This window comes from Chrysochloris asiatica, unplaced genomic scaffold, assembly GCF_000296735.1.
Source record: "Chrysochloris asiatica unplaced genomic scaffold, ChrAsi1.0 scaffold00048, whole genome shotgun sequence".
In the NCBI taxonomy this organism is placed as follows: Eukaryota; Metazoa; Chordata; class Mammalia; order Afrosoricida; family Chrysochloridae; genus Chrysochloris; species Chrysochloris asiatica.
Window position 1 is genome coordinate 14,606,748 of NW_006408566.1, and position 16,239 is coordinate 14,622,986.

A 16,239-nucleotide genomic window follows, 5' to 3' on the forward strand; every position below is an offset into this window, starting at 1 on the left:
CGTCTTTTCTCTTCAACACTTTAAAGAGGTCTTGTGCAGCAGATTTGCCCAATGTAATACATTGTTTGATTTCTTGACTGCTGCTTCTATGAGTGTTAATGGTTGATCTGAGCAAACTGAAGTTTTAGATAACTTCAACCTCTTCTCCATTGATGTGGGTGTTGTTTATTGGTCCAGTAGTGAGGATTTTTGTATTCTTTACATTGAGATGCAAACCATACCGAAGACTGTGGTCTTTGTTCTTCATCAGTAAGTATTTTAAGTCCTCTCAGCTTTCAGTAAGTAAGGTTGTATCATCTGCATATTGCAGATTGTTAATGAGTCTTCCTCCAATCCTGATGCCATGTTTTTCTTCAGTCAATCAAGCTTCTTAGATTATTTGCTCAGCATACAGATTGGATAAGTATGGTGAAAGAATATAACCTTGGCACACACCTTTCCTAATTTTAAACCATTTAGTGTTCCCTTGTTCTGTTTGAACAACTGCATCTTGCTCTATGTACAGGCTCCTCATGAGCACAATTAAGTGTTTCGGAATACTCAAACTTTGCAATATTGTCCATAGCTTGTCATGATCCACACTATCGAAAGCTTTTGTGCAGTCACCAAAGCCCAGGTAAACATCTTTCTGGTATTCTTTGCTTCAGCTAAGATTTATCTGATGTCAGCAGTGATATCCCTTGTTCCACATCCTCTTCTGAATCTGGCTTGAACCTCTGGAAGTTCTCTGTCAATATATGGTTGCAGCTGTTTTTGCATTATCTTTAGTAAAACTTTATTTGCATGGGAGATCAGTGATGTCTGATGATTACTGCCTTCCATTGGGTCACCTGTGTTTGGAATGGGCACAAGTACACATCTCTTCCATTAACTTGGACAGGTAGTTGTCTTTCAAATATCTTGCCATAGATGAGTGAGTACTTCCAGTACCTCATCAGTTAGTTGAAAGATTTCAGTTTGTAGTCCATCAATTCCTGGTGCCTTGTTCTTTGCCAGTGACTTCAGTGCACTTGTCCTTCAGGATCATTGGCTCTTGATTATATGCTATCTCTTGAAATGGTTAAATATCCACCGTTGCTTTTTGGTACAGTGATTGTGTATTCCTTCCATCTTCTTTTGATGCATTCTGGTCGCTATGTGTTTGAACCAACTCCATTGTATACAACTATTACCATCATACTTTTTAGGTAGGGATAAATGGGAGTTAATATTTTTTAAGAGAAGGGAGTATTGGGGGTGGTGTGGCAGGAAATTGAGATCAAAGGTGAAGGAAATTGAACTAAAACATGTTATTGTAGTTAGGTGCCATCGATTTGGTTCCGACTCATAGTGATCATATGCACAACAGAATGAAAGACTGCCCAGTCTTGCATCTTCCTCACAATTGTTACACTTCTGAGTCTATTGCTGCTGCCACTGTGTCATTCCATACCCTTGGAGGTCTTCTTTATTGTTGATCCTCCACTTTTCCAAGCATGATGTCTTTCTCCAGGGACTGGTTCCTCCTGAGATAACATGTCCAAAGTTTATGAGACAAAATCTGACCATCCTGGCTTCTAAGAAACACTCTGGTTGTATTTCTTCCAACACAGATTTGTTTGTTCTTCTGGAAGTCCAGGGTACTTTTAATATTTGTCTCAAACACCATTACTCAAATGCATCAATTCTTCTATGCCTTATTAACTTAAAATTGTTCCAGTTCAGCCTGATGTAAGTTGACATGTACATTATTTATTTAGAAATCAGTATGTGGCAGGCAGGCTTAGATGTTTAGATGAGATTAAAAAAAAAAAAGACATAATCCCTGCCTCAAGGTGTTCTTTTTAGGTTTATAAACATATGTAAGTAAACGGTTTTCACTTTTTCTATCAATTCAATACAAAAACATGTCGACTTCATTGTCAGAAAAATTTGCTTGTATCTTTTGACAAAAGATCTTTTATTTTTAACTTTTAAAATTGAAGTATAAGATTTATAAAAGGGGCTTAAACAAGTTCACGAGCACTTTCATTATCTTTCAATTCCATATTGTCATGAACTTTTTGACATCCCCTCGTATATGAAAAAGGAGCTCTGGTAGCGTAGTAGTTACGAATCGGGCTGTGAACCTCAAGGTCAGCAGTTCGAAACTACCAGCTGTTCCGTGGGAGAAAGATGAGGCTTTCTGCTCCCGCAAAATTCACAGCCTCAGAAACCCTGTACAGGGTCACTATGAGTCGGAACCCACTTCATGGCACATAACCACCACCACCACGTATATAAAAAAGTACATATAAATTTAACTGAATTGAATTTTCACAAACTGAATACACCTCAAAAAGCAATGTATTCTTCATCATGCCAGAACCCATTTGCTATGGAGTTGACTGTAATTCATTAATGTCAGAGTAGAACTGTGTACCATAGGTTTTTCAAAAGTAGATATTCAGGCCTTTCTTCCAAGGTACCATTGGGTAGACTTGAACCTCCAACCTTTAGTTCAACATGTGAGCCATTTACAACCACCCAGAGACTCCATCCAACATGTCAGAATCCCCCTCATCATCTTTTATCAAGACTGTGACCCCCAACAAGATGGATTGGCCAGGTGGCAGCATTGATGGACTCAAGTGTGGCAGTGGTAGTGAGGTTGGCCCAGGATTGGACATTGTTTCCTTCTGCTGTGCATGGGGTCACTATGAGTCGGTTCCGACTCGATGGCACCTGACAACAACAACAACATGGCCAAAAGGATTGCCTCTGTCCTTATTTCTAACATGATAAATTGGTTTTGCAAAGGTTTATTTTGTTAACTTTTTGTTGTTAGGTGACATCGAGTCAGTTCTGACACATAGTGACAGATGAAACACTGCCTGGTCCTGCACCATCCTCACGATTATTATATTTGAGCCCATGGTGTTATCCATTTTGTTGGGGGTCTTCCTCCTTTTCGCCAACCACCCACTTTACCAAGCTTGATGTCCTTGGCCCAGGACTGGTCTCTTCTGGCAGTGTGTTCGAAGTGCATGAGACAAAGACTATGTTTCTTCCAAGATAGATTTGTTTGTCTGACAGACCAGGGTACTTTTAATATTTTTCTCCAAAACCATTATTTAGATGCATAGATTCTTCTATGGTCTTGTTTATTCATTGTCCAACTTTCACATGCGTATGAGGCAGTTGAAAATACCCTAGCTTGGGTCAGGTGAACCTTAATCCTCAAACTAACATCTCTGTTCTTTGACACTTTAAAGAGGTCTTTACAGCATATTTGCTTAATGGAACATATCCTTTACTTTCTTGACTGCTGCTTCCATGAGGATCGATTGTGGAACTAATCAAAGTGAAGTTTTTGATAACTTCAATCTGTTCTATGTTTATCATGACATTATTTATTGGCCCAGTTGTGAGAATTTTCATTTTCTTTAGATTGAGATGTAGTCAGTATTGAAGGCTATAGCCTTTGATCTTCATCAGTATTTCAAGTACTCATCACTTCCAACAAACAAAGTTGTATCATCTGCATATCATGGGTGTTAATGAATCTTCCTCCAATCCTTATGTCAAATTCTTCATTTAATTTAAGTTATTCAGCATACAGATTGAATAACTATGGTGAAAGGATACAAGCTTGACAACACCTTGCCTGATTTTAAACCATTCAGCATCCACTTATTTAGTTTAAATGACTGTCTCTTGGTCTGTGTACAGGTTCCTCATGAGTACAATTAAATATTTTGGAATACCCATTCTTCACAGTGCTGTCCATAGTTTGATTCACACAGTAAAAGTCTTTGCATAGTCAATAAAGCACAGGTAAACATCTTTCTGGTATTCTCTGCTTTCATCCAAGATCCACCTGGCATCAGTAATGATATCCCTCATTCTACATCCTTTTCTGAATCTAGCTTGAATTTCTGGCAGCTCCCTTTGGATGTACTGCTGCAAACCTTTTAAAAATTATATTCAGCAAAATGATATCGTTTGATGATTTCCTCATTCCACTGGGTCACCTTTCTTTGGAATGGACATAGATAAAGACCTCTTCCAATGGATTGGCTAGATAGCTGTCCTCCAAGTTTCTTAGTATATATGAGAGAGCCTCCAACAGTGCATCAGTTCATTGAATATTTTCAGTTTTTGTTCCGTGAATTCCCGGAGCCTTGTTTTTCATCAATGCCTTAGGTGCACCTTGGACTTCTTCCTTCATTATCATTGATTTTTGATCATATGGTACCTCTTGAAATGATTGAACACTGACCAATTCTTTTTGATACAGTGACTCTCTTTTCTTTCCATCTTTTGATGCTTCCTGCATCATTCAATATTTTCCAATTTTTCTAGATTTATGTATCATACAGCCCACGTTCCAGTTATTAATGGATTTCTGCAGCTCTTTTTTTCTTATTATAAGTGCCCCAGCAACAAATGAAGGCCCTGAAAGCTTTGCTCCATCCACATCATTAAGGTCAGCTCTACTTTGAGGAAGCAGCTCTTCCCTAGTTGTATTTGGAGTGCCCTCCAGTTGGACATTCTGTCAGTTATTTGGCTGTTATTCATAAGTTTTCAATGGCTAACCATTTAGTAGCAGTCTGTCTCTCCTTCTTCCTAGTCTGACTTACTTTGTAAGTTCTGCTGAAACACGCTCACCATGGGTGAGCCTGTTAGTATTTAAAGTGACAGTGGCATTGTTTCCAGCAGCATCACAGCCACACATAAGTCATCACAGTACAACAAACTGACTGCTGAGTGGTAGATTAACTTTTTTATTTGGAGATAATTCTCAGGTTACAGAAAAGTTGCAAGAATAAGGGTAGTATAAAGAACATCCATATATCTTTTACTCAGAATCATCAATTGTTAGCATTTTATCATTGCTCTACCTTTGTCTACTTTTGCTCACCTCTGCATGTCTCTATTTCTATATATACAAACACACACATATTGTTGTTATTTGCTGTTGTATGTGTGCCAATTCAAAGCAACCCTGTTTAGTGCTTTTGAGGCTGTAAATCTTTATGGGAGCAGAAAGCCTCATCTTTCTCCCAGAGTGACTGGTGATTTTAAACTGCTGACTGTGTAACCCATTACACCATCAGAGCTCCCACATACATATTTGTTGTTGTTGTTAAGTGCCGTCAAGTTGGTTCTGACTCATAGCGACCCTGTATAGGGTTTCCAAGGATCAGCTGGTGGGTTTGAACTGCTGACTTTATGGTTCGCATTCCAGTGCTGACCCCACAGCACCACACCAGGTGAAACTTCTCGGTATTTGTGATTATTTTTGTACAGCTTTCCTGTATTTAAAAATCATAGTGTTGGCTTTTTATAATTGAGAAGACTGAAAATGTATTTGACTTGAATTGATGCCATCTGAATCATAGATTTTGTCCAAAACCAAACCTCTTACAAGAGAACTGGAAAGTAAATACTTTTCAGTCTCACAGTATGCTGCTTAATTTTGGTCTACTACTGGTCACGAATCGGGCTGCAAACCACAAGGTCAGCAGTTTGAAACTACCAGCTGTTCCGCAGGAGAAAGATGAGGCGTTCTGCTCCAGTAAAGATTTACAGCCTCGGAAACCCTGTGCAGGGTCACTATGAGTCGGAACTGACTCCACTGCACACAGCAGCAGCAGCAGTTAATATTTGGACCTCTTGTGTGGCGCTGTAGGGTAAGCACTAGATTGAGAATTAAGAGGTCAGCAATTCAAACCCATCAGCCACGTTAAACTCGGAAATGCTGTACAGGGTTGCTATGAGTCAGAAGTGACTCAACAGCACTTAATAACGAGTTAATACCTGAGCCTTGGTGTGCTGTAGGATTAGCACTGGACTGGTAACCTCAAGGTTGGCAGTTCAAACCCACCAGCATGTCTCAGAAACCATATACAGAATTGCTGTGAGTCAGAACTGATTCGAAGGCATATAGCAACTGTTAATATTTATTTGGTAACTGGCTTTATTATCTTGTCATATTGATTTGTTTGTTTTTGTTTGTTCCTGAGATCAGTGTAAGCATGGATTTATGGTTTGATGGCAATAATATTGATTAAGAGTAATAAGTATTAGTCTAGTACCTATCTATAAAACTTTGGTTGACTTATTCAATTTATTAGGATCTCTGTTTATAAAAAGGAAAAAGATCATTTTACTAGCCCTGTTATATGACAGGTTTTTGTTTGTTTTTTAAAATAAGTATCAAATGAAATGATAAATCTGACTCATAGACACGAGTGTGTCAGAGTAGAAGTGTTATCCATAGGGCTTTCAGTGGTTGTGATCTTTTAGAAGTAGATGCTAGGCCTTTCCTTAGATACACCTATGGTTTTGAGCCCGCCTGCTACTCCGTGGGGGAAAGATGAGGGTTTCTGTTCTGTGAAGATTTTTTTAAAGCGTAGAAACGCTATACAGGGTTGCTATGAATTGGAACCGATTCGACAGCACATAACAATGTTCTATGGTTTTGTTGTTTTGTTTTGTTTTCCACCCCCTTCTAACTGGGGCCTTCTATTTGGTGTGTTGGTGTGGTGCTGTAGGTTAATGAACCAGACTGCAAAGCTGTTTGAACTGTAAGATTAGCAGTTCGAGCTCACCAGCCGTTCCTCGGAAACCCTATACAGAGTCGTTATGGGTCAGAACTGACTCGATGGCACTTAACAACAACATTGTGGTCTTGGTCAGAGTGGTCAGTAATGGTGGCCACACACCTTCTAGGTCTGATCTTAGAGGAGGCTGTAGTTCGTGTGGATTATTACTCCTTTGGTTTATGCTTCCTTATTACTTTTCTTTGTTTTATCAAATGATGGAAGTTTTACATGTCAAATGTGTGAGAGAGTATATGGTTTCTCGTTTTGATTGTTTTGACTTTTTACTGTGAATTGGGTGAAGGTTTCTAGGGCAAACAGTTTTACATTCTACAATGCACACATAGTCAGTTTTGTGTAATTGATTGCAGTCCCTACACTGTGATATCACTCATGGCATTTCTACCTGTCCTCCTTTCTTAACCCTTCCTGCCTTCCGAACCTTATTCTTGGGTGAAGGCTGCCCTTTTGTTCTGGAATAGGTGACTGTTCTAAGGATCACATACCTTCCAAGTGTTATTTTACACCTTTTTTGTTGTTGAGTTGGTTCTGACTCATAGAGACCCTGTAAAGGGTTTCCAAGGAGTGGCTGGTGAGTTTGAACCACTGACCTTGCAGTTCAAACCGACCTTGAGGTTCAGTACTTATCATGCAGTGCCATACCAGAACTCTTAGGTGGTAGTGGTGGTCGTGTCCCGTGGAGTCGGTTCCGACTCATAGTGACCCTGTATAGGGTTTCCAAGGTTGTAAATCTTTATGGGAGCAGAAAGCCTCATCTTTCTCCAGTGGAATGGCTCTTTCTCCTGTGGAATGGCTGGTATTTTCCAATTGCTGACCTGGAGGTTAGCAGCCCAACTTGTAACAACTACAGTATCAGAGCTTCTTAGGACTCCTTGGAGACCTGTATATATATTGTTGTTGTTAAGTGCCATTGTGTTGGTTCCAACTCATAATGACATTATATAGGGTTTCCAAGGAGTGGAATGGTGAGATTAAACTGCCGATCTTGTGGTTCAAACCGACCTTGCAGCCCAGCACATTAACCTGCAGAGCCATACCAAGACTCCATGTATATATATTATTTGGCTGAAAACTGAGCCATGAGGGAGACAGTACGTAGTTTTATAAAAATCTTTTTCAAAGGTGTGTGAGCAAAAATATTTGAAGGTTGCTGATCTAGAACAAGATTTTGCAACCTTGGAAGTATTGACATTTTTTTGTTGTTGTTATAGAGAGACTGTCCTGTGCATTGGAGAATGTTTAGCAGCATCTGTGGTCTCTACTCTCCTAAATGCCAGCACCAGTAGTAGTCTTCAGTTGTTGTTGTTAGTACTATGGAGTCAGTTCTGACTCATAGTGACCCTGCACAGGGTTTCCGAGGCTGCAAATCTTTGTGGGAGCAGAAAGCCTCATATTTCTCCGGTGGAACAGCTGGTAGTTTTGAACTGCCGACCTTGAGGTTAGCAGCCCAACAATGAAAAATGTCTCTTGACATTGCCAAATGTTCCCTGAGGAGCAGAATTACCCCCAGCTGAGAACTGGTGGTGTGCCTGCTGATCTCCTTTCAGTCAGTAATGTAGAATCTATGTTAGCATTTCAGATGTTTGCTGCTAAACTCTATTTTGGGTTGTATATAATGTCCCAGGTGGCATAGTGGGTTACACATTGGGTTTCTAACCAAACATCAGTAGTTTGACTCCACCAACCATTCCATAGGAGAAAGATGAGCCTTTCTGCTCCCCCAAAGATTTACAGCCTTGGAAACCCCCTACAGGGTTGCTATGATTCGGAACCAACTTAACAGCACACAACAAAAACAACACAAAGTCAAACCTATTGCCACTGAGGTGATTTTGACAGCAACCCAATATGTCAGAGTAGAACTGCCTCAGTAGGTTTTCAAGACTAATCTTTATGGAAGACTGCCACATCTTTCTCCTGTGGAGTAGCTGGTGAGCTTGAATTACTCACCTTCTAGTAAACAGCTGAGTGCTTTAACCACAGCACCACCAGTGCTACTGTCTACAGTATAGCTCTCTCAGATGCATGACCTAAGATGTTAGCTAATGAGCGATATAAAGTAAAGCATAAATAAATTTATTCCCTGTATCAAGTCAGAATACCAAACAACTACATACCAATTGTATGGTAGCTTGTAGACACTACCATCATGCCCTAGCTTTTGTCTGGAGTCACTCTAAGAAATGGCCTTGTGGAAAACTTTTCTATTGATTTGTAACAATTATTACTGAGCGCATACTCTAATGTTGTTTGTGTCCCTTGTATCATGAAGTAAACCAAGTTCCTGAATTGTTTAGAAGTGAATTTGTACACTTTCTTCTTCTTACTCCACTGCAGCTATGTAAAGCTTTTTGCCTTAACGATCAGGAAGCTTTGAGCTAAGTTTGTTGCTTACTTACAGTATCTTCTCTTAGCTCAATTTTTTAAATATAATTACTCTGCCACTCTCCCTATCCCTTTCATTTTATTACTTTTTCTGTTGTTAAATATCTCAGTTTTATTGAATCTCTCTATGTTGAAATTGACCTCAAAGAAATGGTTCACTCAATTGTGAAGAAATGCTTCATGCAGTTGTGGGTACTGGCAGATGTCGAATCTGAAGGTCAGGCAACAGGCTGAAGACCGTCTACTGACTCACATGATTATAGGTGCTGATGAATCAAAATCTGCAGATCAGGCAACAGGCTGCAGGCTTCTGCTGGCTCATGGGGTTGGTGAATCTAAAATCTGCAGGCTAGGTGGCAGGCCAGGAACTTTTGTAGATTTATCCCACGAATCAGAGGCTAGGTGACTAGAAAATACAGGATTGGATGCCAGAAAATCCATTAACATACCGGAGGCAGGCCACATCCCACAAAGAAACCCCCTTTTCTGCTAAATTGGCGACTCATCAGTTCACAGAATGGAAGATGATATGTAGTATCTGCCAAACCACTAAGTATCATTGTCTACCAAGTTGACATATAGCATTAACCATTATAGACTCTAATATACTGAATAGCTACTATATGCAATGTCCTGTACTGAATACTTTATATCTTATTTCCTTTTTTATTTTTAAGGTTTTTATCATGTATATCTTATTTAAATCCCCACAGTGGTCCTATCGGATGATTTCAGTGTCAATTTACCTAAATGGAATCCAGAGTTCTGAAAGGGTCATTGCTCAGATAAGAATCTAGGTCATTCTCAGTCTAGATGTCTGGCTGTAAATTCTTAAGGTCAATGTCCACCTGGCATATAGTAAGCTCTATAAGTATTACTTCTTCTTCTTATCATGTCGTCTGGTGTCTCTTAGGCTAGGTTCTCTAGAGAATCCAAACCAGTGAAGCTTATACATGTATATAAAAAGAGAGATTTATATCAAGGAAATGGCTCACACAGTGGTAGAGGTGGGCAAGTTCCAAGCATGGGTCAGATGTCAGGCTGGTGCTTCTGACTCACACTGCTACAAGGCTGATGAACCCAAGATTGGCAGGTCAGATGGCAGTCAGGTCGGGCAATAAGATGGCAGACTACTGATGATTCCCAGGATTATAAGGCAGTAACGCAGGCCGCTGGCTCAAGTCCAAAGCATCTGCGGTTGGATGTTGAGGGAGATGCAAGATCCAGACCCAGCAAAAAGCAAGCTTTGCCCTGGTATCTGATACATCGAAAGCAGGCCACACCCCAGTGGAAACTTCCTTTCAATTGGTTTGCTACTCATTGCAGATTCTCATCATGGGGGATTGTTGTTTTTAAGTGCTATTGAGTTGGTTCTGACTCATGGTGATCCTGTGATTTCCGAGGTGAGTTTGAACTGTTGTCCTTGTGGTTCTAACCGACCTTGCAGTCCTGTACTTACCCTGCAATTCTGATCTTTATTCATTGCAGAGCTCATAGTGGGGAATACTACATCTTAATTGCTAAGCCACTAAGAATCCTGGTCCAATCAAGTTGATACAAAACCTTAATTATAATGTGGTGTATGAGTAAAGATCACAATTTTTAAATACTGAAATTATTTACTACATCAAATCTTAAAAAAATAAAAAGAACCTTAATCTATGACTGCCATTATTTATAAGAGTTGTTATGTACTGGAAATTGAAATTCACATAATGTTAAAATAGTGCAACTCAGCAAGTGTTCTTTACCCTTGATATGAAGTAGAATGTCAGTTGCTGTTAAGTTGTGTCAGAGTAGAACTTAATGGTGTGTCATGTGGTTTTTAATGGCCGAGTTTTTGGAAGGAGATCACCAGGCCTTTCTACCAACGTGGCTCTGGGTAGACTCCAGTCCCCAACCGTTGTCTATCAGTGGTGCACTTTAACCATTTGCTCTACCCAGGAACTCCTGAGATGAGGTAAAGGGCAGTAACAGTATGTCGTGCTTCCCTTGCCACCTTTGTCAGCCTAACCCAGTGTGGCAATTCTTATCTTTGGTACTAAGAGACCAGTATATAATATTACCTATATCTTATATAAGGAGCTCTGGTAGCGTAGTGGTTACGAATCGGGCTGTGAACCTCAAGGTCAGCAGTTCGAAACTACCAGCTGTTCCATGGGAGAAAGATGAGGCTTTCTGCTCCCTTGAAGATTTACAGCCTCGGAAACCCTGTACAGGGTCGCTATGAGTCGGAACCAACTCCATGGCACATAACAACAACAGCATCTTATATATATGAATACTTGTATACAATAGTTTTCCTATTAAAACTATGTAAATTAAACCATGCTCTATGGGGAGGTGATGTGTCACAACATTGTATTTCCTTATGCACTTTGTTAGTCTTGGAAGTTGCATATGTTTCTACAGACAATGATAACTATAAATACTAATGGTTTCTTGATTTTCTACCTAAGTTCGATGTTTTCCAGCGCCCAACATAACTTGTAAGGATTACAGTGGCAATGAAACACATTTTACTGGAAACGAAATTGGTTTTCTTAAGCCCATATCTTGCCGAAATGTGTAAGTACATTATTGAAGTTTTATTTAAACCTTGCTGATTACTTGCCTGTGTGATATCTTGATTACATGGCGTGAAGAGAAAAAGAATTAACTTGTGGGGAACATCCTGCACATCCTGCACTAATAGAATTTAACCTTTTTGCTTGTGTTAGAAAACCTCTGTTTAAAGTGTGCTTTTTGTTTTGTTTTGTTAATAGAGCTGAGATAAAGACAGAGTATAAATGACCTCATGTCATGCCAATTCACATCAGTTTATGCCACCAAGTGAATTGTGGACAACATTTTGTCTTCAAAATTTGTGGGCGTTCTAGAGTGCCAATAGGAATTTTGTTTTTATCTTATTAGAGGAGTGCTGATTATTATTAATCATTTGTATCCTTAAGGGCATTTTTAAAACTTGATTTCCTTCTTGTGTTAGATGCAGATGAAGAATTCAAAAGCTATTTGGAACATTAGGACAAATAGTGCTATCTTGCCAAGAATGTTTTTTGTTTAAAGAACTTTTGAGTTTGCTTTTGATTTCTGTTACAGTAAAAATTTTACTTTGTACTAAAACATAATTTTATCCATTATTATTAATTACTGGCACTATGTTTTTACCTTATAATTGTATATTGTTGCATTTTATGTGATGGTACTTCTTTTAAGCCCAATTGTAATCATAAAAATAAATAAAACTCTGTTTGATATTTCTAATTCTAGTGTGGATATGCATTGGGCTACTTTGCGCAAGGTCGGTGGTTCAAACCTACCCGCCACCCTTCAGAAGTCCTACACAGGGTTGCTATGTCAGTACCGACTCAACGGCACTTAACAACAACAACAAGTTGTATTAGAATTATTAGAAAGAACTATTAGAGTCTTTTTTTTTTTTCTTTTGATCCAACTTAATTGAGTTAAAAAGGGGTTTTAGATTTTATCTTGCTGTGCAATTGAAACCCATTACTTAAGCTTCTTTGGTTCAGTCTCATTAGGAAAGTAAAATTGTAAAAATGAATTATTTTCAAAATACTTAGATAGGGTTTAGTCAGTTTAAAATTTATGGATTGATATTTATACCTTCAACATTCCAAACTGCAAATATTTTGAGTGTTTGTCCAATTCAGCTGTCATGACAATATTTAAGAAAATCATCTGTTGCGAATAACTCGCCATTCAGGTTGGACCTTTCCAGGTTCATACTGCGTTTGTTGGTCCACCACAATAGTCTGTTACTTAATTACCAAGTGAACTCTCTATTTTTCTTTCAGTGTCTCAGGGTAGATTAGACTCAGTAGGACTGTTCAGAAGCAGGCTTGTAAGACATAGATGCCTATTATAATGGGAAATAGAACCTTCAAGGAAACCAGATATTCCAACTCTACAGGCTAACTTATTCCTGTCATAGAGTCAAATCTACAGTTCCAGAATAGAATTTTCTTGGAATGCATTGAATCAGAACAAGAGAATTTAGATTGATGGATAATTTTAATGGATATTGTTGTTGTTGTTAAGTGCCAAGGAGTCAGTTCTGTCTCATGGTGGCCTTGTATAGGGTGTCTGAGGCTATCCATCTTTGTGGGAGCAGAAAGCCTCACAAAACTAAAATGACCTGAATATAGCCTTTTGTTTATCTGGGTGTTCAATACATCTGGCCAGTGATCTACTCCCCTGTAGACACTACTGAATAAAGACCACTGACAAATTCTTATTCTTTGGTTTTCCTTTCTCCAGTTCACATATTATCTTCCTATTCCTATTAGCATAAATCCTTTTTCAAATTGTGTATGTTGATACTTAATGAAAACACCATCTTTAATATGGCAAGAATGAACATTAGGTAGTATATCGAAGCCTGGTAACCATATCTGGCTACCAAGGCACTCATTTCATCTTGTGGCTTTGCTTCCTCTAGTCCTTGGAGCCCATTCAGCCAGCAGGTGGGAAAACATTTTCTAAGGACCTTTATGGGTCAGATATGGAAATGGCATATAATTCTTCTATCCTATTCTTTTGGGCAAAATTCAGTCATAACTGCATGTAACTGTAAGGTAGGCTAGGAAATGTAGTCTAGCTGTATTACAGAAGGAAAACTGAAATGATTTGATGAATGACTACCCAGTCTCAGCCAAGCACCAATTTTTAGATTATTCATTAGAGAGATTTATTTATATAGATAATTGCTTTTCTAATTTTATTTCCTTTTCTAGCCAAGATCTTAAAAGAGCTGTTTCTGTAATACTCATCTTTCATGAATTTCTTTTTCTAGGGCAGTATGGCTTTTGCTCATACTGAAATTTACCAGTGATCTTTGTTATATGTTACTATATCAGATGGGTATTTACAGTGCATATCTTAATCTTTCTGTAGCATTTGACTAGTCTCTTCTTAAAATACTTCCTTTCCTTGCCTTCTAGTGTATAACAGTCCTCTGTTTCCTTTGAATCCTATTCCTTTGCTTATCCCTTAAATCTTGATATCCTTAAGATTATATTCTTGGTCCTTTTCACTGTCTCAGGCATGTGCCATTTTGACTTCTGTCAGCCTTTATATATTTTTAGGTCCAAAACTGAATGTCATCTTTTCCTTAATGACACCTTGGGTTTATTTATTTATTTATTTTAATTATGAGAGTATATGTAACACTTTTGCCAGTTTAGCATTTTTCATGTGTACAATTTCATGGTGCCAGTTATATTAATCAGGTTGTACAACACCATCACCAATATCCCTTGCCAAATTTTTCATCACCATAAAAGAAACTCAGTGCTTCTAAAACAGTGGCTTCTCTATGCCTCCTAACTCTTGTTCTTGGTAACCACTAGTAAACTTTGGTCTCTATACATTTGCCTATTCTAAATATTTAAGTAAGATCATACACTGTTTGTCCTTTTTGTGACTAACTTCATTCAGTACAGTGTTTTCAAGGTCCATGCATGTTTCTACCCAGCCTCTTCTTTTTTTTTTCTAAGCTTTTATTGTGAATTGAGGGATAGACTACATGGCAGAACACCAGTTTTGTACTCAGCCAATCACATCTTGTTTCTTTTTAATGATAACAATCCCCGTTTTTTTATGTACACAAAAATGCAGGAATATACAATCATGTAAATAATCAAAGGACACATTTTTCAAACCAGCCCACTGCCCCTCAGCACACAGCCTTTCTCTTTCCATGAGTCTAGAGTCCTCAGATGCCCTGTCTCTCCATTGCCATCACCTCTGCCTCCGTCTCTGGTGTCGCTGCTTCTCTGGTTAGGATCCCATGTTCCACTCATGCTCTTCCCTCCTACTGGTCCTGGGGTCCTCTGTTTCTGGAATGTAAGATTAACTACTCCCTGCTTTTTGTTACACATCTTCTACCTTTACAATTATGACAATTGCATGATAAGTTACTCACTGTTAAATCAAAAGAATTCTATCCCCATCTCTTTTCACTTGACCCATCTAGACAAGATGGAAACTATTCAGTGGGGAATCTACCATCCCCCGTACACTCTGAAACTAAACTCTCTCTTAAAAACTTCTAAGCCAGTCACTTTGTGCCATTATAGCCCCACCATTTTAGGTAGCCAATGTCTGAGTTGCCCATCCCTATCAGCCCTGTTTACTGAGGATATATGTTTGATCCTTGGTTTGAAGACTCCTTCCCCCTCAGTTGGCATGTTGTGCTATTACATCTGTGAGTTAAGGTCAAGTTCATCAAATTTCTACCCAGCTTTTTAAGCCAGAAACTTTGGAGTGTTTATTGGCTTCTCCTTTTTTATGTTTATTCTGGTTGCTTCTGCCTTTTTAATATTTCCCAACTATGTTCGCTTTGCTCTTCCATCATTACTGTCTGTTAGATTATAACTTGAATTTCTATGTAACCTCTTAAGTTATTTTTCTATTTCCAGTCTGGTATGCCACTCCAAAGTAGATGAGGTGACACTCTGCATAAAATCTGACATCCTAGGAATATAAGAAACATAAACAGGATCTTGGCCTTATCTCTGCCTCTCCAGTAATGTGTATCACTCATTTCTTGTTGGTTCCACACACTTTCCTATCTCTGGACCACTTACTATGTCTCCCGGTTCCCAAACATTCTCATTTTGACTACAGTGCAACATTATTAAAGGATTTTAAACAGGACTAACATCACGATTGATGTTAAAATAGCTCTGACTTTCTCTCTCACTTCTTTACTCCTCTTTGCAACAAAATGCCTTGAAAGTGTTGTTTAATACTTATTTATTCAATCCATTTCCTCCCATTCTTTCTTTCTTTTTTTTTTTTAATTTAAGGATTTTATTGTGGATTGAGTGAAAGTTTACAGGGCATATCATCAGTTTTACATTCAACAAATCATATACCTTGTTTCATTACATTGATTATAATCCCCTCCATGTACCATAAGTTAACAGTGTTTCTCTCTATCCACTTTAGCTTTTTTAAAAAACAAACAACAACAACAAAAAACCACTCAGGCATATATAATAATTTACATCTCCAAAGGGTACATTCTGCAAGTCTGCTCCTGGCCACCAGTTCTTAGTCCTTCTCTTCTCAGTTGATGAATCTAGAGTCCTCAGCCACTCCCCCTCTCCATGCCCCCATCTCTGCCTCCATGTCTGGCGCTGCTGCTTCTCTGGATAAGGTCCCGCACTCTGCTTGTGTGTTCCTCTCTTGATGGTCTTAGGGTCCTCTGTTTCTGGACTGTAAGATTAACCACTCCCCT

At 38.8% G+C, this 16,239-nt stretch overlaps 1 protein-coding gene across 1 annotated transcript in view; it reads left to right on the forward strand.

Annotated features, from left to right (window-relative positions):
* The window catches only part of LOC102815069 (TM2 domain-containing protein 1-like), an 81,525-nt gene that overhangs the window by 6,400 nt on the left and 58,886 nt on the right, over positions 1–16,239 (forward strand). The window contains exon 3 of the mRNA XM_006862481.1: positions 11,432–11,540. Within this exon, the coding sequence (XP_006862543.1) occupies positions 11,432–11,540 (109 nt within the window). The remainder of the gene's footprint in view (positions 1–11,431; positions 11,541–16,239) is intronic.